This window comes from Mycteria americana, chromosome 7 (genome assembly GCF_035582795.1).
Source record: "Mycteria americana isolate JAX WOST 10 ecotype Jacksonville Zoo and Gardens chromosome 7, USCA_MyAme_1.0, whole genome shotgun sequence".
Taxonomy (NCBI): domain Eukaryota; kingdom Metazoa; phylum Chordata; class Aves; order Ciconiiformes; family Ciconiidae; genus Mycteria; species Mycteria americana.
This window is the reverse complement of record NC_134371.1, coordinates 39,231,906-39,259,124: the sequence shown is the minus strand read 5'-3', so window position 1 is coordinate 39,259,124 and position 27,219 is coordinate 39,231,906. Positions and strand designations below refer to the sequence as shown.

Here is a 27,219-nt window from a genome sequence, read left to right as displayed (position 1 = left end):
TTTTTTTTTTTTTGTTTTTTTTTGTTTTTTTTTTTACACAAAATACTTACAATAGAAACAAGTACATGTTTTTAGTCTGGTGTGAGGGATTCTCGGCATGAGGCACGCTAAAAAAAATGTATTTTAAAAACATGCATTGCAAATCTGTTCTTCACTAGAAGCTTATACAGCAAGCAGCAGGTTATATGCAGACACATGAAGAAAGGTTATTTTTGTAGGATACCAAGTACCACAAATAAATAAATTCTCTTGATGCAAAAATAATTATCTTATTAAAATGAGAAATAACCTATGTCTTTCTAAACTTTTGTTTGGAAAGGAGATGCAACAGGTCTTTAGTACACACACGGCTGACATTTTATCATTTCCCCCCAAATTTTAAGACTTGCAGAACTTTGACAAAGAGCAGAAAATTCCTGGAAGCAGCGAGGCAAAGAGGTGCTGAGGGATTATTTAACTGACGTCAGTACTGCTAATGTTAAGCAACCCTTTGTACCTCAGCTTTTCTCTCTCCAGAACTGTTTGGGGCAGGCTCATTTAAGGAGGAAATGCTTATTGAAAGGTTCTCTACAAGTCACAAATCTTTCAAGCAATTTTGCCATTTCTAGAAGTTGCCAGAGACAGCTGACATCTATGTTGTGATCAGATGGATCAAGAAAAAGCTGGTGCTTATACTCATATCACTTTACCATCATTTTCAGTTTATGTTTTTTCTTATGTTAGAAGAAAAGTAAGCAATTCTGGCAGATGAAGGTGATGGTTTTGCATCCTATTACCTTGTCAAATGCGATACCAGCTTCATGCACCACCAGAAAAGAATCCTCATGGCAAAGCAAACAGTGCACCAAGACAGCTTCAGTCTTTCTGCACTAGTGGACGCTTACTTACAGCTCCAGGACACCAAGCCTGAATAAGTCACTGAACGCAACTTACCAACAACCAGCAAGTTCCTTGCTTACATTCTGCAGCTGATGTTTAGAGAAGTTACTTTAGCAGGAACAACCCTGCCAGTTGGTGGAACTTCTCTACACAGAAAGGACTGTATGCTGCCCAAGCTCAGCAGCCGCAGTAAGTTCTTCCCTGTTCAGCCATTGCAACATACATTTTCTGTCTTCCTCCTTTCTCGAGTCCTCTCCAATAGCTTTTATGTGCATCCCTCCACAGGGAGGCCCTTTTCAGGCCAAACGGGCAACACAAGATGAGATATACGGCTCCACAGTCCACTCAGCTTATCTGTGTCCATGCTGTTGTAAGAACTAGAAACATCTGAACTGGTAAACTTCACCCAGAGGAAGTCCCGGACTTTCTCCTCAACTTCTTGCAAGGTGAGGCTCTTTCTCAGTGACTGCTCATCCAGGAGAACTGTCAGCAGAAGAGCCACATCCTTAAATGCTGCATTTTCATGGTCACAGTACTTGTAAAAGATTAAGGTGGAGCCTGCAGGCAGTAACTCAAATCGATGCACCACTGCTACCTTCTTGCCTTCTCTGAACCCGGAGCTGAGCTCATTATCTACCTCCAGCTTGACAATGTCACTATCCAATATGGCTTTGTCTGCCCCATTAATTTTGATTGTAGTAGCATTCTGGGAGAAGGCAAAAGCATCGGCAATCTCATTGCTTAGGCATTTCAGTGCTTTCTCAGCTTCTTGGCCAGCTGTGAACAGTAAGATGGCTGGCTCCAAATGCAGATGGGAAGTATTAAGGTGTTTCTCAAGGAACACGTGGGTTCTTTTCCACAGATTAGGGTCTTGACTTTGGTAAGTATTTTTTAGTTTCTTCATCCGGGCCCGAAACGCTTGCAGAATTTGAGTATCTCTACTTGACAAAGTTGCATCCAGAAGACTTGGTATTCTGCTCCACAGGACATAAATCAATGGGACGCTAATTAACAGAACCAGTAACAAAGTCCAGCTCTTGTGAAATCCACTCTGCGATCCACCATCATCTATAGAAAGGAGGAGCAAACAGGAAGAAAACAATGTTTTAAAAGGAATCAGAAGTCAACAAGTGAGTGGAAAATAAGAGAAAACAGTAGAATTCAATTAATTCATCCCACTCTCAAGCTATTGGTACAGTATTGAAGATCATAAAGAAGATGTTCTAGTTAAAAAAACAAACAACTTTGAACTTCTTTAGCAACTTACTGAAGTGACAGCATTAAAAAAGGACATTTTTACAGATTTCCAGATTGACTAAGAAATTGGACATTCTTCTGAAAAAGGAGCTCTTCTGAAAGTTTATAAATACTCCACTCTATTTAATCAAACCCAGACCAAGAGCTTAAAATGGTTCTGAAAAAGGTCAAGCTTTTTCCTACATTTAGGGTCTGCAGAAAAAGCCCTATCCAAAACCTAGCATCACCAGAATGGTTTCTGTGTTATTTCTCCTCCCTATCCTCATAAGGATAAAAATAGTTTCTGCAGCAGTATTTGCATCTCAAACTGGTGATCATCACTATCAGAAAACATTTGTGGTCTTTGGATCAGTCAGCTTCACAAAGAGTACACACAGCAAACAGTGCACAGGAAACACATAGAATATCAGGTATTTTGGTTTGGTTTTGTATTTGAACAGTTAAATTAACACTTGTTTGACCTACCACAAGCATAAGGCTTGATTCTGTTCTCAGTAAAATTAGTGACAAAAACATACCAACCTCCCCCGAAACAAGAAAGAACTGTATACCTTATGCTACCTTTTTATATCCTAACTTTAATCAGGACAGCAACACAACAGCTGTTAAATAAGAACATCACTAGGCATGCCTCAGTTTTAATCTTGTAAACACCACAGATGGAAGACCTTAAATTCAGGTGGAAATGTTACCTATTATACAAGACCCTTCCTTCCTTCCTTTGTGCTGAAAACACATGCCCTAGCAAGCAAGTCATCTGTTCTGGCAAGGACCCTCAGTTTCACACCAGCTACCAGGAAATCTAATACTTGGACAGGCATGAAAATGGTTAAATGTAACACATGCATGAAATAGAAGTGAAAGCAGAAGTCTTACTTTTGGCCAAAGGCTGTGACTGTTTCCCTTTACTGGACTGATCTCGAAATTTACTTCTGCCTGTTAAGAGATTAAGGAAGGAACATGAGAAAAATACTAAGACAACAATTATAATCAATCTTCCAGCGAGGAATTTGGCAGGGAGTTGAAATCGCCAAACTGCAGTATTTTCATTGAAAAGCTGTTCTTAGTTATGCTTTTACATACAAACTTCTAGAAAGCTTACAGGGAGGTTAACAAAGCACCCTTGCATAACACCTTGTTGAAGCAAACGCAGTCCTGCTAAGCAGGAGCAAAGCTGAGGCTGTGACCTTATCTCGGGTAGGGCTGTATCAAGTATGGGGCTTTCTTTTCTGCATCATTCGCCCTCCTGTGCTCGACCAAGGCTAGTCTTGAACAAGGAAAATGACACGCTCACCGCTATTACTAGCCTGAGAAGTCCCATTCAACTGGCAGACCAACTCTCCATCTACACTCTTTGCCAAATGTCAGTTCTTAAGCCATCCTGACAACCTTGCATAAAAAGCACAAGTCCCCAACCTATCACAAATCACCCCCAAAGATATTTTAACTCTTGAGAAGTTATGCAAATAAAACCAGAAGCATTTCAAGTACAAGATAACAAAATGACAGAGATTTAACAACCTGTTAATTTCTGCACAAGGATCCCATGTCCCAATTAAGTTTCCTGATTCTGCTCAGGAATTTGAAGGACAGAAAAATGGAAGCTCAATTAACACACATATTAGAAAAACAACATAATGCAAGCGATAAGTAGCAAAAGCAAAGTGATATATTAAAGGCATAATCTCATATTCCCTCTCCATCTAGCTTGGGTCAGAGGCCTGCTTCATCAGCAGTCAGTTTCTTGGGATGAATTGTGCTTTTAAAGCAAAATGCAAGCTTTCAACTTCAAAATATACTTTCGGTCTATTTATTTAAATGGGCTCAGACAGCAACATACAAGAGACATTATCCATAAAAGAGTGTTATGAACAACTTTCCCAAGAGACTAGTATGAATATATACAGTGCAATTATTGGTCTGCATGTTTTCTGCATTTAGTCAGTTAATGAAAAAGACACGAGAATTTCTGGCTCCTTGTGAACTACAGCAACTGGTTCAAAGCTGAAGGCTCTTTAATAACCAAATCAGGATAGTGTCAATGGCACTATTGAGAATAAATTGAACAAACACACCCTGCAGTAGTTATTTCAAGAACACTGAAATAAATTCTATAACTTTGTTTCTGTATGAATGTAATCGCAGAAGGTGCTAAAAGCAGCTCTGGTTTAAGCCTGAGCTTAACTGGCTTAATGAGCTACTCTATTCTATAATTTCAAGCCCCTGCCCCAAAAGGACACAGACATGGAGCTTGTAACTGGTTAAGCTTATAAGTCTTCTAATAGTTAACAGATCAAAATCACCTCAATTCTGCAATATTTTACAACATAGCCCTGTTTGCAAAGACTAGGTTTCATATTTAGGAGACAGCTGTGATTCATACCCTAAAAGAAAAAATATTTCAATAAACAGTCTAAAAACAGATCTTATCCTACCTAAGAATCCTGCCTTATTTACAACAGAATTTGCATGAAGGCCAAACAAATTATTTGTCTTGCCTAACTCAAAAGGCATAACTTCTGCAGACACCTTAGAGCTTTCAGAGTTTCAAGTGATTTTCCAAAGTTCTTCACCCAACACACAACTGGTCACTCCTGCAGCACCTATTACCTCTGGCCCAGGAAAGAAAAAGTACCAGACTAGCGAGAACTCCCTGCATCAATTCATTTTTCAAAGGCGTTTCACAGATGTGCAGCTATCACAAGACGAGCTTCTCTTCTGGAAGGCACTGTGGTTTTCAAAAAACAAAAACACCCCAAATGACCCCCCCCCAGGTTCTCCAGATTGAATTCTGATCTGCAAGACTTTGTTTATCCATACCTGTTCAGGATAGAAACAAGTGCCGAGACATTAAGAACAGAAGGCTACTAAGAATTCAGAGCATTTTTTCCCCCTCTTCAAGTACCCTTCCAACAGGAAAAAAAACCCAAACCAACAAATCCACAAAACCAACCAAAGATAAAAATCTGAAACACAAGGAATTGGTCATTAGATGAACAGACTGGAGTTTGCCAGCAAAGAAAAATGCTGCTCCTCTCCAAGAGTATAAGACAACTAATTCAACCATAGCAAGCCACCATTACTCAGGAAAAGGCTAGAAGGGAAGGCGATGTGTACAAGCTAATCTAACACCCACTGCTACCAAAAGGTGAAAGTTTTGTTCCCTTCCTCAGCTCACCCCCACAATGCCACTAGTATATGCTCTGCACTTACGGATTGTCCCATGACTCAACTCCATTTCCTAACCCAGCCAAAAAAGAAGAAAAAAAAAGTGGGTCATTTGGTCATTTTCTGTGGTCAGCAAGTTGAATAACCTCATAGAAGGGCTCTAGCTCTGGAATGTGCTGCCTTCTCCAGCTTCCATTTGGACCTGCCTCCTGGGTCCCTTTCCACCTTCCCAGACAGAGTGTCCCAGGGCACAAGAAAAACCATAAGCACAGGTAAGGAAAAGAATTCTGTACTTTTCACTTAATTACAGGGAAAGACTAGGTATCTATTTTTTGCCTTACTCTGTGATGTAGTTGAGTGGTGCTCTTGATTTTTCTCAAGGAAGTCAGCCTTTCTTTCTGAAACCAAAGCACAAATGAAAGAACTCGGTTATCACATCAGAGGTCAGAATACGACAGACAAGCCATACATGCTTTTAGCTCTTTCAGTCAAATCTTCAAAGGTTATTAGGGGAGGAGTATATGCTGTGCTGCCAAACCAAGCCTGCATGGTATGACAGCCTCTTGAACCCCTGTTCTGTAGATGGAGAAAGCTACTATTGGATCTAATAGAAAGGGCTTAATTTGACCCTTCATCCTGCTTTTCCTAATATGACACAAAATTATCCTTCCTATTTTTTCTTTAAAAAAGTAATGAAGCAATTAATGATAAAATGCGAAGGATGGGAAATTAGCAGCGTTAATTGATTGCTAATGAAGGGTACCAGATTTGTGACTTCTGAAACCACAACTATTCAGCAGGAGGGAAAAACAAAACAAAACAAAAAACCAGTGTAAAGCTACCACCTTAGCAACACTGCTATCAGACCAGGGGGACTCAGCAAACATGGGTATGTTCTTTGCTGCCTGAGGAAAATGCCTGCACGTGTTCCTGGGAAACAGGGCTAACACAGATGTGTTCTTGTGCACATCTCAGCTACCTGGTTCATGTCTGTGTTTTTGTCAGTCTGCACTCACAATTGCTCTCAGTGCTCTCCCATAAACACTATGTGATTAGGACTGTTACTGACCGAATGAATGCAAGCCACTACCTCACTCTCTGACCAGTTACCAGCTCTCCTGAAGACCTCCCTTACATAGCCTATCTATTTGGATGTATTCAAATCACCTGTAGTAACATAAATACCTTCTGCAGGGCTAAAAAGTATCCCATATTTTCTTCCTCATTGTATTTCCCTATTGCTTCTGTAACACCAAGAAAAATCTCTTAAGCAATGAACAGAAAAAGTGCTCCCTCATTTTGAAATCACTTGGTATAGTCAGCTTCCCCCTGCTAAAGTCAAAAGTAACTCATCTTTTTAGAAAAAGAAATTTTGTTTTGCTTTGCCTGAGGCAATTGAAGATCCACTCTTGTAACAGTTTTTGAAGCAGGTGTGATATTACTCATCTTTTTGTTTTGCTTTTCAAAAAAACCAGACAGCTATCAAAGTTTAAAACTGCGCTTTCTTGAACTTTAAGGTTTTACACCCAAGCAGATGACTGTCATACTACAATCAGTTTTAATTTGACTCATGGGCAGGAGTACACCCTGAAAATTTTTTTTTTTTCTTCCCTAAACTTCTTCATCCATTCAGATTTCAACTCAACACCTCCCCCTTTTGTAATAGAACTGAAAGAATGTCATTTTAGCAATCATTTATTACATCATGGAAAAGGTACTCATAAAACTTGTGGTGTTACCTTTTAACGGTGTATAAATGTTTGTTTGATGCCCTGCTGGTTTCTCGGGTTCGTTACTGTCATAAGCCTTTGCTGCTTCTTTTATTGGATTCTCTTGAAGAAAGGAAATTGAAGAATTGCCTGTCAGGAGGCAAAAAAGAAAAAAGGAAAAAAAAAAAAGAAAGAGAGGATTGGTATAGGTGCAGTATCATTTGTGCTCATAACATCACAAAACTGAAGGACCAAGATACAGAACATACATGGTCTAAATCAGTGATTTTAAAGTTGTGATCTCCCAAGAATCACTTTCTTAAAATGTAACCAAATGCAACTAAAGACGTAAAAAGCTTATGGTAAATTTGAGTTCACTACAAATATAGCTGTCTACACCACTGCACACATTTTTTTTTTTTTAATTTTCAGGAGTCTTTGACTTAAAAAAAAAAAAAAACAGACATCAAGACACCAAATGCTAAGAGCAAAGAAATGCCTTACACTGAAGGGATTCAGTGTAAACTAGTAAATACACAAGCATGGGAGTAAAGAGAATTTTTCCCACAGCTTTGGGCACACAACTTGCAAGCAATAATTGTGCTTTCTTCCATAGCATTAGGCAGAGGGGAAAAGAGAGAGAAGCAAATATAGAACATAAGTTCCCTTTTTATGTAGTCCAAGCCATCCTTTAGTTGGGTCTCTTTCTCCCTCTCTCATTAACCATAAAGGCAATCTAGGGCACCTATGCTCCTAACTTAATCCCCTCAGGTAGCTGGGAAGAATCTAAACCAACACCTCTAGGTTGTCTGCCAAATTACACAGCCATTCGGACGCTGAAACCCAACTTAGTTAATGTTACTAACTAGAAAGAATAAAGCCTTGTAAGATGACAGGAGTCACAGAGCAAAGGCCAGGGCCGGAAAGCCAGTCAAAAGCAGAACACCAGGAGAAGAGGTCTGAAAGGATAAAGTGCAACCACATGGTTGCCCAGATTCAAGGAGGGGGGAAAAAAGTTCAGGTATGGAAAGAAAGCTGTAGTGCAGCTGTGGAACGGAGACCATGACACAGCAATCAAGCTGAAGGGCATAAGCAGGGGAAACAGCAAAGGCAAGAATACAATTGGTAAAACTTTTTCTCTGTAACATTCACGCTAGACCCTTTTATTCTTTTAACAGTACTGGATTCTCCCGGGGTTTAATGCATTTCTGTAGCTCTTTTACCATACACATGAAGGCAACACACAGCTTGCCACCTAGTGTTTATTAATTTTACTTCAAGAAAAGAAAGCATAGCCTTTTTCTAATATATTCTGGTAGCTTTAGCATGTCTGTGTTATGTGAAGCATACAAAGGAGAAAAAAAAACCCAAAACCAACCCAAAACACAAACAAGGGAGAAAACTGCAAGTTTTAAACTAAGATATGAAGTCACAGGTACAACAGTGAAGTATTTGCACGTAGTGAGTGGGATACTATATTTTCAAAATAACTTAAAAACCTGTTAAATGATTGATTTCCCCACCAAGTGAAGAATGAAGATACTCACCAAATTACTTGATCCTCAGGAATGCCAAACAGCATAGCCATATTTCACTATGTACTGAGTTATTGCAAGGAAAATCTCACTAGCAGCGGTGGCTAGCAATCACAGGACCAGAAAGATCTATGAATCTAAAGAGATGGACTGCTACTCGTGCAGTCCATACTTTTAAATTCCTCTCCCCTTCTTTGCATCAATCAGTACTCTACGTCTCTCAAAGCGCTCTTAAAAGTTGTTGTAAAAAGGAAAGATGTAAACATATACAACTTCATTTCTCACATGAAGACAGCTTTTGAATCAGCACCTTCTGTAACAGCAGGTATCGCCAACAGACTGGAAGAGAAGCACACACGTGCAAAGCAGACAGCACACCTGGTACCCCCTACAGAAAAAAAGTGAACTCCCCCTTTATGAATTTTAACTTTCCTAAATATATGTATAAATATAAATTCCAGTCCAGACATGCCTGCTCTTCCCTTACAAGGCCTTAAGCCTCCTATCTAAAGGATCATTCCTGCCACCCAGGCAGCTAGTAAGGATTTTCCAATCCACCTTAAATCTGCTAGCCAGCCACCTTCAGCCGGTCACCTGCCAAAAGAGTGATTTTCTTACTATCCCCATTTCATACACTGGCTTATTCAAAGGGATTAGAAATCTGCGAGTTCATAAACTACAGGTCTGTAAACCAAAATACAAAGCCACTATTTTAACATGGTGGAACTTGTTCTTTTAAGCCTGGTACGTATCTATCCCTGTGGGTTAAATCTTTTTCAACACAGATAAGCCTGCAACATATTTGCTGCAATGTTCCACAGCAACTACAGACAGCACAAACTCAAGTGCCAAAACCACCTAGTGCCTGCCTTTAACTCGTACGGTCATACACTCTACTTGCATATTCTAAGACAACTTCAATGGAGACTGCTTTAGCTCGGTGATCTAGAAGATGCCTGATTCAAGGCAGGGTTTGTAGGCTCTTAAAGCTTTTTAGCTCTAGAAGCAAGTTTCCTAATCTATATTTAAAACCTCTAAGCAGAAGCCAGAAACCAGTTTCTCAAGTTGTGGTTTTGCTTCCATTCTGCTCTCAGGGAAGCATGACAATTACATCCTTATAAAAATCCACCCTGCTTGTCCCGCTGCCTCACAGACCCTGCGTTCCCCCTGGTCTGCCCTAAACTCTGCAGAAAAAACACAATACTGTATAACTACAGGTGGGAGGACTGTGAGGGGGGAAATTACTCCTTTGCTCCTGCATAAAGCATTAGGGTCTCTTAGCATCGTATTTTTATGCCTGTTGTGACTATAATCAAATATTACTGTTAAGAGCTCGGGGGGGTGGGGGAGGGAAGACATCTCTTCCCTCCAACCTCATTTTGAGAGACGTCTACATCAACAAAAACACACTCAGCTGTACCTCCTAAAGCAGCCCAGCCACATATCAAATACTAAGCGTGTTAGCACTCTGTTAGCCATCATTTGGGAGTAACAGCTTCCCACAGCTTTTTTCAGAGATAAACTTTTGTATTTTCCCACAGAAATAGTCATAACCTCTCTCTTCCTCCCTCAAGATAAGACTTTTTTCCACGCCTCCTGGAAATTCCACTTCTGAAGCATAATATTGGCAGCCCTTTTTAAAGGCAATGCCACATATTCAGGGCCATGCCACATAATTAGGGCCATGCACTGCAGCTGTAACAAGAGCTTGGTGACACCCCTGTTGCAAGAATACAGATGGGAATGGAGAATAGTCCCAGGCTAGCCCAACTCATCCGCATGAGAATTGCCACATGCTAATAACGTATACGGTCCAACTCAAAACAGACCAACAGACTAAAGGGGAAGGAAATACAGACAGTTTGCTTGCAGTTTTTCTGATGGAATGACAGGCTAAAGCCACGTGACTGTATTACACAAAGTTAGCACCTCTCAAGTTTTGAGAAGGATACAGTTTTCATCAACTAAAGAAACAAGACAGTGCCACACAGAGCTAACGCAACAGCGTCCAACAGCAAGTACCAATGTATGCTTGGTGCTTCAGAGAAAGGACAGGCAAGTCCCAACTATGCACTTCCTCATAAGTGATGCTGCTCACTGTACAGAGCAGTCTTACAGCGATCTATTTTTGCAGCTCAAGATAATTCATTTAAATTCAGCCTTTAAAAACCAAGCAGTGTTAGTAAAATCAGTTATTCCCCATCTTAATGCTGTGACAAGATACTATTCCAAGTGATGCACTAAGTAAAACAGCCACCTAAGGGCCTCAGCGTGCTCTACGTGCACCGATCCTTCTGGAAGGCAGAGAAGCACTCCCTGTCTCTTACGTATGGAATAAAAACCACCGCGGGATTTCCTCACCTGTACATCAGAACCACGGTAAAACCTGCAAAGGAGCTAAAACCCAACAAACTCAATTTCCTCTGGTCTTGTGCATTTCGGCAGCTTTGCAAGCGGCGCGCACAGTCACCTCTCCCAGTTAAAACCTACCTGCCGATCTACATGCTTTTATAGGGGGTCGAGTCAAGGAGTCTGGATTCCCAAAGTGACGCTCGTCTCCTGAAACGAGAAACAGGTGAAGGGCGCGGCAAGGCCGGGCAGCTCAGTTCAAGCCCACCGGACTCCAGCCCCACAGCCTTCCAGGAGCACCAAACACCCCTTTCAGACTTACTGAGACACCCCAGTGTTTCCAGCGGGGCTGTCCGGGAGAGCACTCCCCGCTTCAGTCCCGTCTCAACACCCCCCCCGGCCGCCCCTGCCCCCTTGCCCCGCAGGCAGGGCGGCCGCGGGGAAGGAGAGGGCGAGCCCACCCGCCCGCCCCACTTCGCGCCGCCCCACCGCGCCCTCAACCGCGGGATCCACCGCGGGGCGCTGCGCGCGCTCACCCTCCAGCGCCCCTCCGGGGCCGGGCTCGGCCGCGGCCTCCGCCTCGGCCTCCTCCGCCCGCGCCGCCAACAACCGGGGGCTCTTCCGCCTGCGCTTCAGCTCAGTGGCGTCCGGCGGAGGCTGCTCGTCGCTCCCCCCCACCATCCTGCCCGCTGCCGGCCCGCGCCGCCGTCGCCGCCGCCCTCTGCCCCGGCCGCCCGCAGCCGCCTCTCCACGCCGCGCGGGACTGAAGCTACCGCCTTCCCGCGGCGGGGGCGGCTCCGCGAACCTCACTTCCCGCCGGCCCCGCCGCGGGGCGGTCTCAGCGCCCGACGCTTCCGCCGCGTCGCCGCCCGCCGCCGCCTGCGCGCGGAGGGGGCGCCGCGGCGTCACGTGGTACAGCGGCAGGCCCGCCATGGCCCGCGCGCCGCTGCTCCGCGCGACCACCACCCCGCGCGACCGCCACCCTCGCCCCCCCGCCCCGCAGCCGCCCCGCCCGCCGCCCCGCTGAGGCAAGTGGGGCCGCCGCCGCTGGAGCCCGCCGCCGCCGCCCGGCGGGAGGAGGCCGAGGAAGGGCCGGGCGGCGGGGAGCGCCCGTCCCGCCGCCCGGCTGCGCCGAGGCTGCCCTCCAGTGAAAAAAATGAGGGAGCGCCCGGCCCGGCGGGGCCCCGCGGGGGCGGCCCCTGAGGGGAGGCCGGGCCCGGCGAACCCTCCGGGCGGGCCTCGGCCCGCTGCCGCGCTCACGCAGTCGGTCCGGGCGAGACGCGTCGGCCGCGCCAGGCGGTTTCTCTCCCTCACCTGAGGGGCCGAGGCGCGGACGACGCCGCCGGGGCTCGGGTAGCCGGCGGGCCCCCCCCCCCGCCCCGGGTGGCCCTCCGCGAGGTCCCGGGCGCTGCCTCCTCCGTGCCAGAGCGGGCGGATGGGCTGAGCCCCGAGCCGGGGGGGCTCCCCGCCTGCAGCGGGGGCCGCCGGAGGGGCAGCGCGGTGGCCCCGCTCTGCAGGCCCTGTCCGCGCAGTTCGCTCCCGCGGCGGTCGGAGGGCGTGCTGGTGCTCCCACTAGAAAGTGCCCACGGCGCGCGGTTGCTATTTACTGTAACATAACAGGCAGCAGGGTTGCGTTTGAAACTGTTAGGCAGCGGTGCGTGCCTGATTTTCCCGTCTTTCGACAGCGGACGGGCATTTTCTGTAACGACTGCACAGATGCTTGCCAGGGCAGCGAAGAGTTTAGGAGCAGTTTGGAAACAACTTGCTAAACAAATAGAGGCCCTTTTACAAATTCTAAAGGATTTCTACATACTGAAAAAGACAGGATCGAGGAAGATGATACTGACGCCTGTAATAAACCTGATGGCAGTATCTTAACGTTCAATGCCCCTAAATATGTATGCTCACGTTTGTGACGTCGTTTGTTTTGCAGGGTTGTATACGGGGTAGGTGTGTATGTGTTCCGTGCACTCAAACAAGAAGGCTGGGTGAGGGGCGTGCCATTCAGCCTCCACTTCTGCAACTGTCTTGTCTGTACATATATTTCAAAATAAAAACGATTTTAACACTATACTAGCACACCGTAAATGTTCCAGTTTCATCCAGAAGCAAGTGAATATTTGTGAGATAAATTATGACTGGGTCATGATTTCTGACTACGGGGTGGAACTACAGCTACAAGTAGTATCACTTTATTTTTTCCAAAGCTTCCAAAGAAAATGATTACATTGTGTAAATATTTACATAGCATGTCCTTTGTAATGCACCTAGTCACTGTTGATTCTTCCGCAGATAGAGATAAAATGTTATTCCTATTTAAATAAAATCCTCCCTCAAACTTGAGTTAAAAAAAGACCAGATTTGTTAAGTTACAATTCTACATCCCAGCTCATATCCCATGACTTCGTGAATGCTGAAGGAAGAAAAGCAATGTTACACGACGTCAACATGCTTTTTTGTAACAGTTTCGTGATGGTGGGTGACTTCATGTCCTAGAACGACCAGTTAATTCTCCTGCCAAACTGCTTTTCGGTAATGGGGTTCTCAACCCGTGCAGGCTGAAGCGACCCCCTGATTTTGTCATGCGCTCGCCTCCTTCACTTGCCAAGCTGGAGTTCTGCCACCGGTTTCGTGACACTTGTGCTTCTGTGGACAGGGCGGTCCCTCTGCCCACTCCCGATGGCCTCCCGTGATGAAGGGACTGGATGGTTGTAGGGACAGAGGGATGTAAAATACTTTGATTTTCATGAAGCCCTTGACTCCTGCAGCTCCTGTCTGCTTTGGCCACCTTGGCTGTTCCTTGATCTGCTTCTAGCCATAAGTAAGTCAAATGTGCCTTTGGCCGGCATGTGAGAAGGACGTCAACCAAGAGCAGGGCCCTCAGGGAGATCTTGGCCTCTGTAGATCAGCCTCTCAGACTTTTTCCTTCCTTCTTTGCCATTCTCCCCTGTTTGACAGCCTCTACTGCACCCGATGAGAGGCTGGCCACGCTAAAAGAATGTGCTGAATCTGCCAGGGAGGGAGGTGGACTCTGTCCCCTCCCGGCCACCACCAGCAGGGTGGCTCTGCAGGTCACTGAGGAAGCCGCTGCCTTTCTGCACTGCTAGAGAGAAGGTGCAATCCTGCTATCGCTACATGCGCTGTGCCCGCGCACGCCTCACGCCTTCTCACCTTCCTGATACAACCAGCGTCGGTATCAATACTCGTGCACGTGCTCACCCCTTGTGTAGCGTGACACACACGTGTCTCATAACTGAGCGGTTACAATACAGCCAAGGGATAGACGCAAATTTGGCTATAGGGCAGGGGGCAGCTGGTGGAGGCCTGGGGAGAGAGAGAGAGGAAGCAGGGCACCCTCTGGCCAGTCCTGCCCAGGGGAGCACAAACAGGGTGGCACATGCAGCCCCTTTCGGCTTTAGCATCCCCAGCGGGACAGTGCTGGGTGCTGTGGAAGCGTAAGGAGAACAGAGCATGGGACGGGGCTGGGATCATGCGCTTCACCTAAATGGCATCTTCCGTTGTGAGGTACAGCCCTGCCTGGTCCTGTACTAACTGTTTATGGACCTGCTGTCCACAAATGAGACTCATCCTTTTTTGAACCTTCTGACACTCTACCTCTGTGGCCCCTGTGCCAGAAAGGTCCAGAAGTTTCCTGCACACAGCATAAAGAAATACTTTTTTCTGCCCACCTGGGCCTGACCTCCTACCTGTTTTACAAGTGTCTCAAGTCCTAGTATTGAGGGATTTGGTGAACAACAGCTCCACATCAGCTCCACATCAGCCAAATCCCCCCCTTCAGCCTTCTGCTCTCCAAATTGAGGACTCCCAGCCATTCAGTCTCTATTCCCTACAGGCACCATTTCAGTTGCCTTTCCCTATGCTTCGTCTCAGCCGTTTGCCACTGGGCTTCTCTGGGGATGTTAGTGAGAAGGCTGCAAGCTGACTTTGAGGGGGGTTGCAGTCTCTGCACTGCTGCTCCTTGCACTGATGCCTTTCCCTGGGGCATGTGTCCTGGGCAGGGCGGAATAGGGAAGGCGGTTGGACCTGTGCGGGCACAGCAAGGGCACAGCATCATTTTTTGGAAAACCATTGCCCAAATGAGGCCAGGAGCAGCTACACACACCCTCTCTGACCTCCTGCCTGTTGCAGTCTCTGGACCATGTTGGAAAGGGAGCACTGGGGGGGGCTCCCATCCCTTGCCCTCCAGGCTGATACTAAAGGCACTCCATTTCACAGCCCGCAGCTCCCCAGCCTCTCTGCACTTGCATAATGGGACATTTCAAGAGTCTGGGCTTTGCTGGCTACGTGTTCAGGTTGTTTTTCTTGTGGTACTTTTCATCTTCATAAATCAACTCTCAAAATAGTTCCCTCCTCACCGTCATGTACTTGTTTAATTTGGCAACACTTACTTAATGCAGGAAGCCACCAGTCATCCAGTCTGCCTGAAGAAGGCTGACGACCGCAGAGTTTCAGAAACTCTGCACGACCGCAGAGTTTCAGAAATACAGCCAAAAAAGAGGTTATTGTTTCCTCAACACTCCTGAGAATGACTGCTGTTCACTGGGGAAGAGCCGTCCGCCTTTGGCAAGCAGGAGGAAAGGAAAACTACACCTCCCAGCAGCCTGCCGGGCAGCCGTGGAAGGGCAGAGTTCACTGTCACGTTGACAGCGGAGGATTAAGGGTGCGCGTTGTGGGCACGGGCTCTCCTGCCACCAGCAGAGCCAAAGGGCCTCTGGGAAGGACAAGCGGAAGGGCCAGCACTGGCCTCCTCTTACCACCCCTCTGCTTCACTTCGCCATCTCGACCGGCTCCAAACCTCCAAGCCTGGGTAAGCGTCCAACTCCGCAAGTCACTTTGTTCCTCTGACTTCCTTCTTCTGCCTGAGGGAACAGCACAGGGAGGGGAGGGACGAGAGCCAGGCGGCAGAGAACAGCAATTATACCCCCCCCCCCCCTCCAAATCTTGTATTTAGCAAGAATACTCAGCTGTAGAGACAGTGCGGGTGGGGGAAGGTGTCCCCCTATGCTAGAAGGGCTGCTGTGAAGGCTGAGCTTGAGATTGTATGGAAATCCACACCAACCGCTTTCCACCACGGAAGGTTTCTCGGGAGTTTTCCATGCTGCCTAGTTTTCCGTGGGCAGGCATTGCGCTCGTGAAAGCCATCAACTTTCTCAGGTTACACCAGCGAGCCTAGCTCCGTCCTAGGGGAATTATCGCTGGGTGGGGGTGTAGGAGAGTCAGGCTGCGGCGCCAGGTTCACAACACCCAGCCAGGGCACTGCTCAGCCTCCTCGGATGGGCGCGAGGTCAGGTGGGGGTAATGCTGCTGCACAGGGGCCGGGCGATGTTTCTGCCAGCAGCTTCGCCTTCCAGCACCACCATCTCCCGATCCGACACACCGGAGGCAGGAAGGTAAGGTGGAGCAGGCTCATTACTTTGTGTCGACGTGGCTGTGAGATGCCAGGTGCCCGAAAGCATGCAGGGCAGCCTGCTGAGCCCCAGCCTCCAGGCCTGCTATCTCAGAGCACAGCCAAGTCCCTCCAAGTCCGTCTGGATGAGAAACCAGTGCTTCACCCCACTGGCTTGTCCTGCCAGTTTGCTTTAGCCCTTGGAGTGCTTGTAGCCTGCCAGGAAGCAAAATAGCTAATAGTCCTTGGGCTGAAGGTTCACGGTTATCGGTGACATCCCTTCATTTTCACACCACCTTAGTAAGCATGGAGGGAGGAGCCTTCTCCACCATGAATCACTGCTCCTGTGTTTGTGCTTATCAGGTTTATGGGCGTTTAGTCACAATTCCTGAGGCCAAGACGGGATGGTGTCTGTGAGGGGGCTTGGTCAGCCACTTGAACAGCGGGGAGATACATCTCCTTATGACCGAAGGAGAAAGTGAAACAAAACGGTGCAGAGGCCAGAGCTCCAGGGGAGAAAGAAAATGGAAGAGAATCCAAGTGTGGATCTGTCTGGAGGTAAGTGAATCCTACACTTACTCCATCTACTAGGAAAATCCCTTTGCAAGAAGATTTCAACAGTGACATGGGAAACCTAAGCAAAATAAAAATAAAAATAAAAAAAATAAAAGACTCCCCTCTCTTCCAGGCCAAGAAAAGCAAGTTGCTATCTTTTTTTTGAAGAGTGAAAGATTAACAAGTCACTTTCAGTTTTGGATTCCCATCTGCAACAGGTTTAGACTCTGTGTCCAGGATAGCAGCACAAGGAAGGCTAAAGATGGAGCTCCAGACTGGGAGAGCTTTCTTCCCTGCATCCCAGTGCTTCCCATCTACAGATGCTTAAATAATAAGCCAGTTTTCCACCACCTATGGATGGGAAACCTCTGGAGGAGGCAGGGCAAGGAGTACTGTTCGTGCCCAGCTTGAATAGCAGGATATCTCCAGGTTCCTCATATTTCAGTTTCTGCCATGTACTTACATTCTCCAGGTGCCTTGTTATGACTACTACATGTGAGTAGCCTTGAACATTCATAAGCAATTTTTCACAAATAGCACCTGAAATTTGAGCTGCACTGTTTGGTTTTGTAATGTTGCAAACACTTATGTTCAGCCTCCGAATTTCTCTATTGAATTATGATCCAGTGTTTGCTTTTAATTATACATTGCCATAGCAATTTTGGGAGAGCAGCTCCAGAACAGGAGCAGAGGAGCACAAGTAGAGCTACCATTTACATTCAGACAGATGCTTGAAGTCCGTTGGCATAACTGTTCTGGCCAGTACTCAACAACAGCTTTAGAAATTCTTCAAATCCATCACCTTAATTTACCAACCTAGGAAAACCCACTATCTGTGGAAGATGTGGTAACATATCCTACCACTTAATGAAAGAATTGCCTGCCCACCCCACATAGGACAGTGTGGGACATAGGCTGGGACTGAGTTAACTTTCCTCATAGAAGCCTGTACAGTGCTGTGTTTTGGATTTGTGGTTTAAAGAAAAAAAAAAGTGTTGATAACACAGCAGTGTTTTGGCTATTGCTGAACAGTGCTGGCACAGCGTCAAGGCTTTCTCTTTTTCTCCCTTCTCCCCCTGCCAAGCAAATAATCTGGGGTGGGCAGAACATTGGACGGGGACCCAAGGTGGGCAAAGGGATATTGCATACAGTATAACATCATGCTCAGCAGCAAAAACTGGGGTACAGGAAGAAAGGGAGAGGGGGTTGGCTTCCAAGGTGGCCATTGCTCGGAGACTGGCCTGGCATCAGGCTGCTTGTAGGAGGTGGTGAGCGATTGCCTTTGCATTGCTTGTGATTTCCCCCCCTTTCCTTCACCTATTCAGCTGTCTTGATCTCAACCCACGAGTTTTCTCACTTTTCATCTCCCTATTCTCTCCCTCATCTCACTGGGGGTAGATGTTTCTGAAATGCAAGAACTGGGAGTTTTACAGGGTGGTGGTAAAGCACTGGCTTATTCTTGAATCCTGTATGGCTAGCTGAGCTTGTGAACTCTGATCCCAACAGCTGGGCCAGCCCAAGATGAGATGGAGAGCACAGCAGAGCATCCTGTGCACCAAGAGTCCGCCCAAGAAACACTTGAGCACCAAGTGACAAGCAGGTGGCCAGAGACCTCATGCAAACCAGAGGAGGAATCTTTGGTGTGTAAATCACCAACTGCTGATGGAGGAGAGACGACACTTTTGGATTCAGCTGGCCCCACAGTAGAGGAGAAGGTTCCCCAGGAAACTGAAGTATCACTGGAAGAATCTGGGAAGACAAGAGATGGTGTCTCAGGAAGATCCCAGGAAGAAGATGACTTGGATGAAGGTGAGTCTCTCCCCTTTTATGTGTACAGCATTTCCAAAATGCTGATAACCCAGGCCTTTGCTTAAAGGAGGCAGAGTAGGAGAAAGGGTTGTTGGTTCTTGGGCTGAAAGAGACTAAGTGTAGGTCTGCAAATTTTATTCCCTACAGCCAGGCTGGCCCACGATAAAATGGACAGCAAAGGAGACAGCCCTGTCCACCAGGAAACACAGGAGGACCAGGAGACAAGTAGGCAATGTGAAAGCTCCTACACAGCAGAGGAAGATGCTTCATCAAGAAGCAAGTCACTGAGCTCTGACAGTAAAACGACACATTCGGATGTGACTGCCACAGAAGATGTCACCAAGGGCCTCTTGGAAGAGAAGAGCACCAGTGCCTCTCTCCAAGATCAGGAGATAGAAGAGCACATAGAGCAAGAAACACAGCAGAGCGGCCCCCAAGGCACATTAAGGAACAGACACAGGACCAAAGGTGAGCTGGTGGCTGCACACTGCTGCTCTTCCACCGTGCACATGCCTACATTTTCCATAGGCATTGGAAAAATGATATGGTGAGGTCTCTAGTGCCCGTTGTCAGTTTTCCGGAGTCAAGGAGGAAAAAAGGTACAAGAAATTAACTGGCTTCTCTCTTTCTCTCTCCTTTGGCTACTGTCCTGCTTTGGAAGGCATGAAAACACGCTGCACTCTGCATCATCTTTCTCCTTCCCCTGCCCCAAAAGCAGGGGGAGCCAAGACTCAAAGCAGTATTAACCCAAAGCAGTATTCACTTCTAACTCTTTCCCTCAGCTGGGAGCTCCTGGCAGCTCTGTTGCTTTTCTTATTACAGTCCAACTTACCTGTTCCCTCAACACTGAGTAGCAGATTTCTTTCTTTTACTGTAGGGCACACAGCCCCAGAGCCAGAGGCTCAGTCCTGCTTGCAGAACGTCACCACCCAAAACACAGACCAGGAGAAGGCCAAAAAGTCCCTCTTGCTGAAAGGTGAGGAAAAGAAGCTTCCCTTGTGCGTTACTCATCGACCAGAAGGCACTTATCCTCCACAAAAAAGTAATGAAGCACATTTAATTCTTCTTCTCTCTCAGGATCTTTCACAGCCTTTTCTGAGGGTTTGAGGGAAAAAACATACCCTTAAAAATAGGCTCAGTTTGAGCATATAGTAGCAGCTTCCCCTCCAGCTCTCCAGCCTCAAAAGCAGGCACATCATGCTCAGCATGCTGGGAGTACCCTGGCATGTCCTGGGAGGTCTGAGGCTCCTACGCTGATGGTCCCCCTTCCCAGTCCCCCTCTGTGTCGTGGGACCCCAAGCAGGAACCGTGATGCTGATCTGCATCACACATTTCTCCTGATAGAAAGAGACCCTGCTTTGCCATGGAGAGGGATGCAAGCAGTTGTGTCTGGACCTCGCCATCCTCCTTTTCTGGGCAGAAGCACGGTAGCCTTTGTTCACCTGACATAGCTGGGAGGAAGGCAGTGAACAGGACACCTTAGCTGGGTCAGATGCCTCCATATGTGGAGGTAGGTGCTCCAAACGGCCACAAACCTTAAAGAAAACAGCAGAGCAAAGAGAAGAAAGCTTGTGGCCAGCTGCAGTCTCCTCAGGAAATATTGCACTGCGACAACAAAGCTGTAGCCTTGCCTCCATCTGTGGAGCTGTAGTCCTCCCTGGCTGGTGTGTAGGAGCATGGGTCTCACCACATGGGGCAAGCAGCCTCTTCACCGTTCCTGGGCCCCCAGAGAGCGTGCCAACCTGAACCACTTTCCTGGGGTAGTGGGGAAGGTCTGGGAGGGGAAAAAGAGCCCTTGTAGCTACTTTCCAGTGTATCACTTCACGTCACTTGGGACTGACTTCTGTTACCTGTCTTGGGTCTCTCCCCTGTTGAACAGGGCTTTTCGTCGCAAGCCTCGTATTGCTCGGCTTCTGCATATTCTGCTTTGGCAACCCAACCTCCGAGTCCCAGCAAGCCCCCAAGAACCCCACGGTGGAGGCCTTTCTGTCCCAGTTCAATCAGCTGCAGGACAGGTTTCCAGGGCAAAGTCCCCACCTGTGGCTTCGTGGGCGCAAGTTCCTGCAGAAACACCTCAATGCATCCCACCACACGCAGCCAGCCATCATCATCTTCACGGCTGCCCGCAAGGGTGAGCGGACCTTGCGATGCCTTAGCACCTATGTGGCTGACACCTACTCGGCCGCCCTGCATGCCAGCATGGTCCAGATCGATGGCACAGATAAATCCAGGCTCCAGAGTGACCAGGCCAAGCTGGAGGTGGACTCAGAGCTGAGCTCAGCTTTCCAGGCTGGGGGCCGTGCTGCGGTGATACACCGCTTCGAGTTGCTGCCGGCGGGGGCCACCCTCATCTTCTACAAATACTGTGACCATGAAAGTGCTGCTTTCAAGGACGTGGCCCTGCTGCTGACCGTGCTGCTGGAGGAGGAGATGCTGGAGACCCACATCAGCCTCCAGCAGGTGGAAGAGAGGGTCCGTGACTTCCTCTGGGCCAAGTTCACCAACACCAGGACCCCCAGCTCCTACGACCACATGGACTCCGACAAGCTGAGTGGGCTGTGGAGCCGCATCTCCCACCTGGTCCTACCGATCCACCCGGTACAGACCATTGAGAAGGGGGGCTGCCATGTCCACACCAAACCCTAGGGGCAAAGGCTGCCAGAGCCCTGGGAAGGGTTGGAAAGACGGTCCTGGCTGACTCCGGTGCAGGTGGAGGTACAACCAGTGCTATTTCTCTTCAATTTGTTTCCCGTACCTTCCTAGGAAGAGTTGGACAGGTACAAGTTGATCCAGGCCATTTGGCCAGCTGAGTCCTGGAGGTGATAGATCACACACTTCCTTCTGGCAGATGGGAAGAGCAGATATTTTAGACTGCTACTTGCACAGGAGAACATCGCTGTGTGGGGAGGCAGGAGGGAAAACAGGACTTCGCAGATAGTGTTTCTATCAGGAAATAAACAAATAACGTACACAACTGTTACGCCAGAAAGATACTTCAATTCAGTAGCTCTTTCATTTCTCCCCGCCCCTCAGTTTGCTAATGTTGTGTACATCTGTCTCACAATGTACTTTATCTAGAAGGTTTCTTTCTCTTTGCAGAGAGCTGCTGGAATACAGTAAGGTCAAATTCCTCTAAGCCCAACATTTTGAAGGCATGCTTCAAAAAGAAAACTAGTTTGCTAGTCAAGGGTTTGACCAGTCAGTCCTGATAGAGTCCCATTTGCACAGACTGAATGACACCCAGCAAAGACCAGATCCTAAACATAGGATGTTCAAACAAACTTGCAATTCAGAAATCCCCTAAACATCAATGACAAGAAATTTCAGGTTGTCAGCACTTACACACTGCACTAAAGGGGGGGGATCCCATATGCCAGAAGCTCTGAAGACAGAGAGCAATGGAGCAGAAACCACCTTGCTGTCGCTCTTATAGTGTGCAGCCTCAAGGGATTGCACAGGTGAAAGAATGAGTAATACAGTTTAACTTAATGCTACTTCTTTAAAAAAAAGTCCACTCTTGATCCCTTTGCCACCACAAGGCTATGACTATCTCTTTGGGCTGATGCATCAGCTTTGGTCCTACACGATAGATTGCTTTTCACCCAGATCTCTGCCCTGCGTGTAGGGCAGGAAGCCATCTGCTTGCCTCTCCCCAACTTTTATTGATGAATGTAGATGTTAACATTGATATTTATTTCAAACCATGTAGGGTAGCACACCAGGTCCTTGCCCTCCAAAGGGACGTTTGTTGCCCTGCCAGGCTGCTGGTGCTCTGGCATATGCTAAAGCAACTAGGAGCAGAGCTGGCATTAGCTGGTGAAGACAGAATCTCTGGCGTTAACACTTAAAATCCTCAATGAAGCAGGTTGGTTTCTGACCATGCCTCCTCTTCTGCCTCCCAGGAAGAGAAATCCGAGTCCTGGAAATACTGTGGTGCCCCTGCACACTGCATTTCTGCAGATGCTCTGGAGCAGAGCAGCCAACTTGGGGAACACCTATGGGTAGGTGCAGGTTATAGCATTTATAATAACTCAACAGTCAGCCCCAGGTGTCAGCCCCTTGTGCCTACAGTGCTGCCTGCCGGAGGAGGAGCAGCTGTAGCAGAGCACAGCTTATTTCCATATAAGCAGCACAGACTGGGGCCTTGCAGAGCCAGGCTCTGTATCCAAACAAGACACAAATTGAGAACACTACAGTGTTTTTATAAGCAGTGCACCTGAGTGCTCCTTACAGCAACTGGACCCTGGCGTTGGCCGGGTCTCCTGCCAGTGGTGCCTTGATCTGCCTCACCGATGGCTCAGCTGAGGCACAGCCCTGCACCCTAAAACCACAGCCTGTCTCTTCTTTCCTCCTGCCGTGTGCCTTGACCTGTCTCAGGAGATTTGTGGCCATTAACTTGGAGGAGGGGACAAAATGAAGGAAGAGGAGGGGGTTATTTTTTCATGTTCTAACCAAAGAACAGACTTTTTGGTTGGTTGGGGACATGAAGACAAGACCACAGGGGTTTTAAGCATGACAAACACTGGGATAGATGTGAGAATTACCTGCTGGAGCCCAGCATCAGCAGGGCAGCCCAGGGCATGGTATTTGTACAAAATACGGGTTGCTTCCTCCCCTCTCTCCTTTTTATTGCTATACACTACTTTGGTAACAGAAAACATTGTTTCTGCTATGCACGGTTCAGTATGGGTGTTGATGTAAGAACTGGCAGAGCATTAATCTTGTTATGTCAGTATCTATAGGGAAAGCTGTATTTTAACGTTATCTCACTCTCAGTTTTATGTACTGTGTCTGTAATGCATAGCCAAGGTATGCAAGGGCAACTTCATGTTGCTTGGGCACATCACTATAAGTATCATCCACCCAAGCTGTTCTAATATAGAGATATTTTTATGACCTTTTAAAGACAAAAATATCTGCTTGTTTCTGAAACAAGACTTCTATTTAAAAATAAATAATGAGATTGTGAAAGAAACCAGCAAAGTCTTTGAAGTAAGACTGGAGTTTTACTGCATTCTGGTTTTTTTTCTAGCTTCTTTCAGTTCATTAAGCAAAAGAGATCATCATATTGGACAAAGTTTATTTAGGTCAGGGCTGTAGTTGTGCAAAGAAAGTGAATATTTGCTTTGTCTGGAAAAACTCCAAACAACCTTTTTCTCAGTTGTTTGGGGCAAACATTTGCAGCTTTTTCAACTAAGGCAAAACTAAAAACACCACCCCCCCACCCCACCCCCCCGAACAGCTGCTGAATTCAACCCAGGCTGAAACATACTGAGGTCTGCATAATACTTCATGATAATAATTAAACTGAAATATTTTAGAAATACAAAAAGCAAATATTTCTCATTTCAACACCCTTGATCAGATCAGTTCCACCCAATGTCACACCACCTCAGCACACACAAATTTTTATGTTTGTGGTGAATTATGTTGCCCAGCTCTGGCCTAAACAGAGAGAGGGCTGAAAAAAGAGGATTTACCCTGTTATTCTGGATTTTCTTCAGTCCCTGTCTAGGCCCTGGCAACCTAAATACTCATAACATTGGCATCTATTTTCAAATAGATGTTCATGTGATCGATTGCCAGAAGTAAACATCACTCATTTCCTGTTGTCTGATGCGAGAGGACAAGATTTGATCCTAGCCCAAAGATTCAGATGAAAACCTGGTGTCACCAGGTGCAGTGATTGCTGGATGCCAAAACCAGGCTGCTTTTTTAGTCTTGCACATCAATTCAAAAGCGAGTCCAAAGGGAGCAGCCGAACAAGCTCCGAGAGCATCTGCAGGCAGAAGGGTGCACCGGTGCTTTTCCCCTACATGATTTGCTCACCATGATCTGTGTTAGTAAATATCATCATCCTTGTACCTGCTCCAAAAAACAGGTTGAACCGAGAGTGGCAGTGGTGCCTGCTGTTGAAGAGAGGCAGGGAAACCAGGGCAGGCAAGTCCAGAGGCTGCTCAGCAGTGACTGCACCTCTCCATAAACTTTGGGGCTAAATCTGCAGCCCATTCAGAGAAAGGATCTTTAATATGCACCAAGCAAGAGCCTCCTGCAAGTCCCCAAAATGGCTGAGCAGCGCTTCCCCGAAAGGGAGAGATGCCGACGCAGAGGTGTGAGGCCAACCTTCCCACCTGCCGTGCCGAGCCACAGCATTTCCACACCATCCCCTTCCACCCGCACCCCAGCAGGACTGGCCCTGTGGTCACCTGGGGGGGGGGCAGTGGGACCCCCAGCAAGGTCCTCCAGCTGGTTTCTCCCGCTGGTTTTTCCCAGCCAGGGATTTGGGTTCCCTTCTTCTTCCCAGACTGAGTTAATTCAGAAACGCTGCGCTCCGGTGTGTGCTTCCCTGGGGCAGGGTGGTGGTGTGGGTGCAGCGCGTGCAGAGGGACACCGCCAGGTGACACAGAGGACATGGCACTCGTTGAGGGTGGATGCACTCGTGACAGCTCCAGAGGAACTAAAGGTCCCTCCTTCCCACCAGCTCTCCAACAGCTGCGACAGGTCAGCACAAGACCAGGATGGAGCAGGATATGGTCCAGCTCTGCACCATAAATGAATTTATTCCACATCCACCTGTGCTAAGGGCAGCTCTTCCCTTCAACTGTCCCCCATGTACCTAGTTCATAATCTCTCCGGGAGCATCTCTTCCTGCACATACACACATTGCCCAAGTATGGCAAGGCCATGAGTTTGGCTGGAGCTTATCAGTTGCCTGCTGTTACGTCAATGCTAAAACTAAATTCTTTTTCAATTCCTCATCTACAAAAAAATAAACAAATTATTCTTATTCTACTTGGCCTACTAAACAATGCATCCCCCTCCCCAACTATCTTTCCTTTTTTTTTTTTTTTAGTCCCGCTCTCTGCAGCAGTAGTTCTGCAGGGAAGGATGTGCTGCCACAAGGTGCTCAAGGACCCTAAAAATTACCTTGAAAATTACATAGCAGCTCAGCTGTGGGGCAAAACCAGTTCTGGAAGGCCAGTCTGGATTGCTCTGCCACAAAATTAGTGCTGATTATACGTTGGAGCATGCCGCTGCCTTGCAAGCTGACATAAACTTGTCATCTCCAGCATTTAAAGGTGAGTGGCCCAGCTGGCACTGCACAGAGTTGGCGTGCCACCCTGCTCTGCCTGCAGCATCCCTGTCCCTGCGACAGGCACATTGTGCCACATGTCCTTTTACCCCTTTGCACCAGCACGGACTAAAGCTGGAAGAAGGCAAGATGCAAAGAGACGGTAGTGAACCCAGCTGAGCCACATTTCTCCTGTTGAGCTTTGACCTCTGGGAGCTCGTCCACAGCTTAACCCTCCTGCAGCTCCACGCATGGGCAGGCTCCCCTGTGGCAGGGCTGGTCCCTCCAGGGTCGCTTTTAGGCCTACAAAACCTCCACTATAAGAGGGATTTGCAGATATTGGGAGCTTAAGACTTTTTTTTTAAATTTCCCCCCTTCACCTCTCCAGGGGAAGCAGCCATACAATTGGCCTCAGCCTGTGGGATGCGGATCCAAGAGCCTACAACGAAAAGACTCAAAGAGTACAGCTTGCAAGTGTGTTCTCAGTGCAGGGAGGGGGCAAAGCCATAAGCAGACCTCCTGCTGGCCTCTCCCCGCTTCGGCCGGACCCCACGGTCATGCTTAGGCCGAGGAAAGGGCTCTGCAGATTCCTCGCGAGGGCACTCGAGAGCTGAGGATCCGCTCAGAGCCAGAGCAGAGGCAGCAGCATGGTTCGACACGAGGGATGGAAACAGCCTCCCCACACCATACCTCCTTTGAGGTCTGCTCCATCTTCTGCCCCAGCAGCCCAGGGACCACTTAGACATCTCTGGGAAGCAGTTTCAGGTCATGGTGATCTCCATGGAGGAACAGACCTGGCCTCTTCCCACAATTACAGCTTGAGCTGAATGAAGCCACTGTTTTCTCAGTGTTAACGGAGCTGAATTCCTGGAGCTGCTCAGAAGGACCAGCCATTTCCCTGGTCAGAGCTTGTATCTGCAGAGTGGAGCCTTGGACCCCAAGGTTTCTCCTCACAGGGAGAGCAAAGTCCAGTTGTTGTTCCTGTTCCTGGGAGCATCTATGCTGGGGCAAGCACCAGGTAAAGCCAACTGAGTTACTGGGACTGTTTGCCAGAGGGATGGACTAAAAACCCAGTGCAACGTCCTGCAAGACTGCTATCAAAGATGGGCTCCCTCCAGCAGCTTGGTCGATGGGAGGAAAACACACACACAGAGAAATAAAGAGGTGTCCAAAGACCTTTACACTCCAGGCCAGTCTCTCACATGCATTTCTCTAAACTCCCAGCCTCTATAATTATGATCCCAGCACTTTCCCCATGGGAAGACAGCTGGCATCTGTGACATCTGCAAGTGAGTTGTGAGCAGAATAAATCCCTTCAGGTCATGTTAGAGGGATGGTCTACTCCAGTCCTGTAGGACCTGCTGCAAGAGCAGCCACAAACACCGGTCCTCCTCACCAGAGGCAATACCCTTTGACTGCCCTCCTGACTGTGTTTGGAAGCTTTTCAGAGAAACAGTTGGCTGATGAAACCCAATTCAA

At 47.6% G+C, this 27,219-nt stretch overlaps 2 protein-coding genes across 3 annotated transcripts; one reads left to right on the top strand and one right to left on the bottom strand.

Moving 5' to 3' along the window:
* Window positions 1-11,855, bottom strand: LOC142412523 (uncharacterized). The gene is made up of 6 exons (XM_075507956.1): window positions 11,434-11,855; window positions 11,039-11,107; window positions 7,044-7,163; window positions 5,646-5,702; window positions 3,013-3,072; window positions 1-1,947 (listed from the first exon to the last, which is right to left on the bottom strand). The coding sequence occupies exons 1-6, from the start codon at window positions 11,828-11,830 to the stop codon at window positions 1,145-1,147; spliced, it is 1,506 nt and encodes a 501-aa protein (XP_075364071.1). The 5' UTR covers window positions 11,831-11,855; the 3' UTR covers window positions 1-1,144.
* A 3,685-nt stretch (window positions 11,856-15,540) lies between these two features.
* Window positions 15,541-21,644, top strand: LOC142412521 (torsin-1A-interacting protein 2-like). Of its 2 annotated transcripts, none has more exons than XM_075507949.1 (6): window positions 15,541-15,725; window positions 16,668-16,862; window positions 18,366-18,668; window positions 18,816-19,136; window positions 19,546-19,644; window positions 20,548-21,644. In XM_075507949.1, exons 2-6 carry the CDS (start codon window positions 16,829-16,831, stop codon window positions 21,312-21,314), a joined length of 1,524 nt encoding a protein of 507 aa, XP_075364064.1. In that variant the 5' UTR covers window positions 15,541-15,725; window positions 16,668-16,828; the 3' UTR covers window positions 21,315-21,644. The 2 variants fall into 2 exon arrangements, with proteins under 2 accessions (XP_075364064.1, XP_075364063.1); XM_075507948.1 differs by having other exon boundaries at window positions 19,546-19,710.
* The last annotated feature ends 5,575 nt before the right edge of the window (window positions 21,645-27,219 follow it).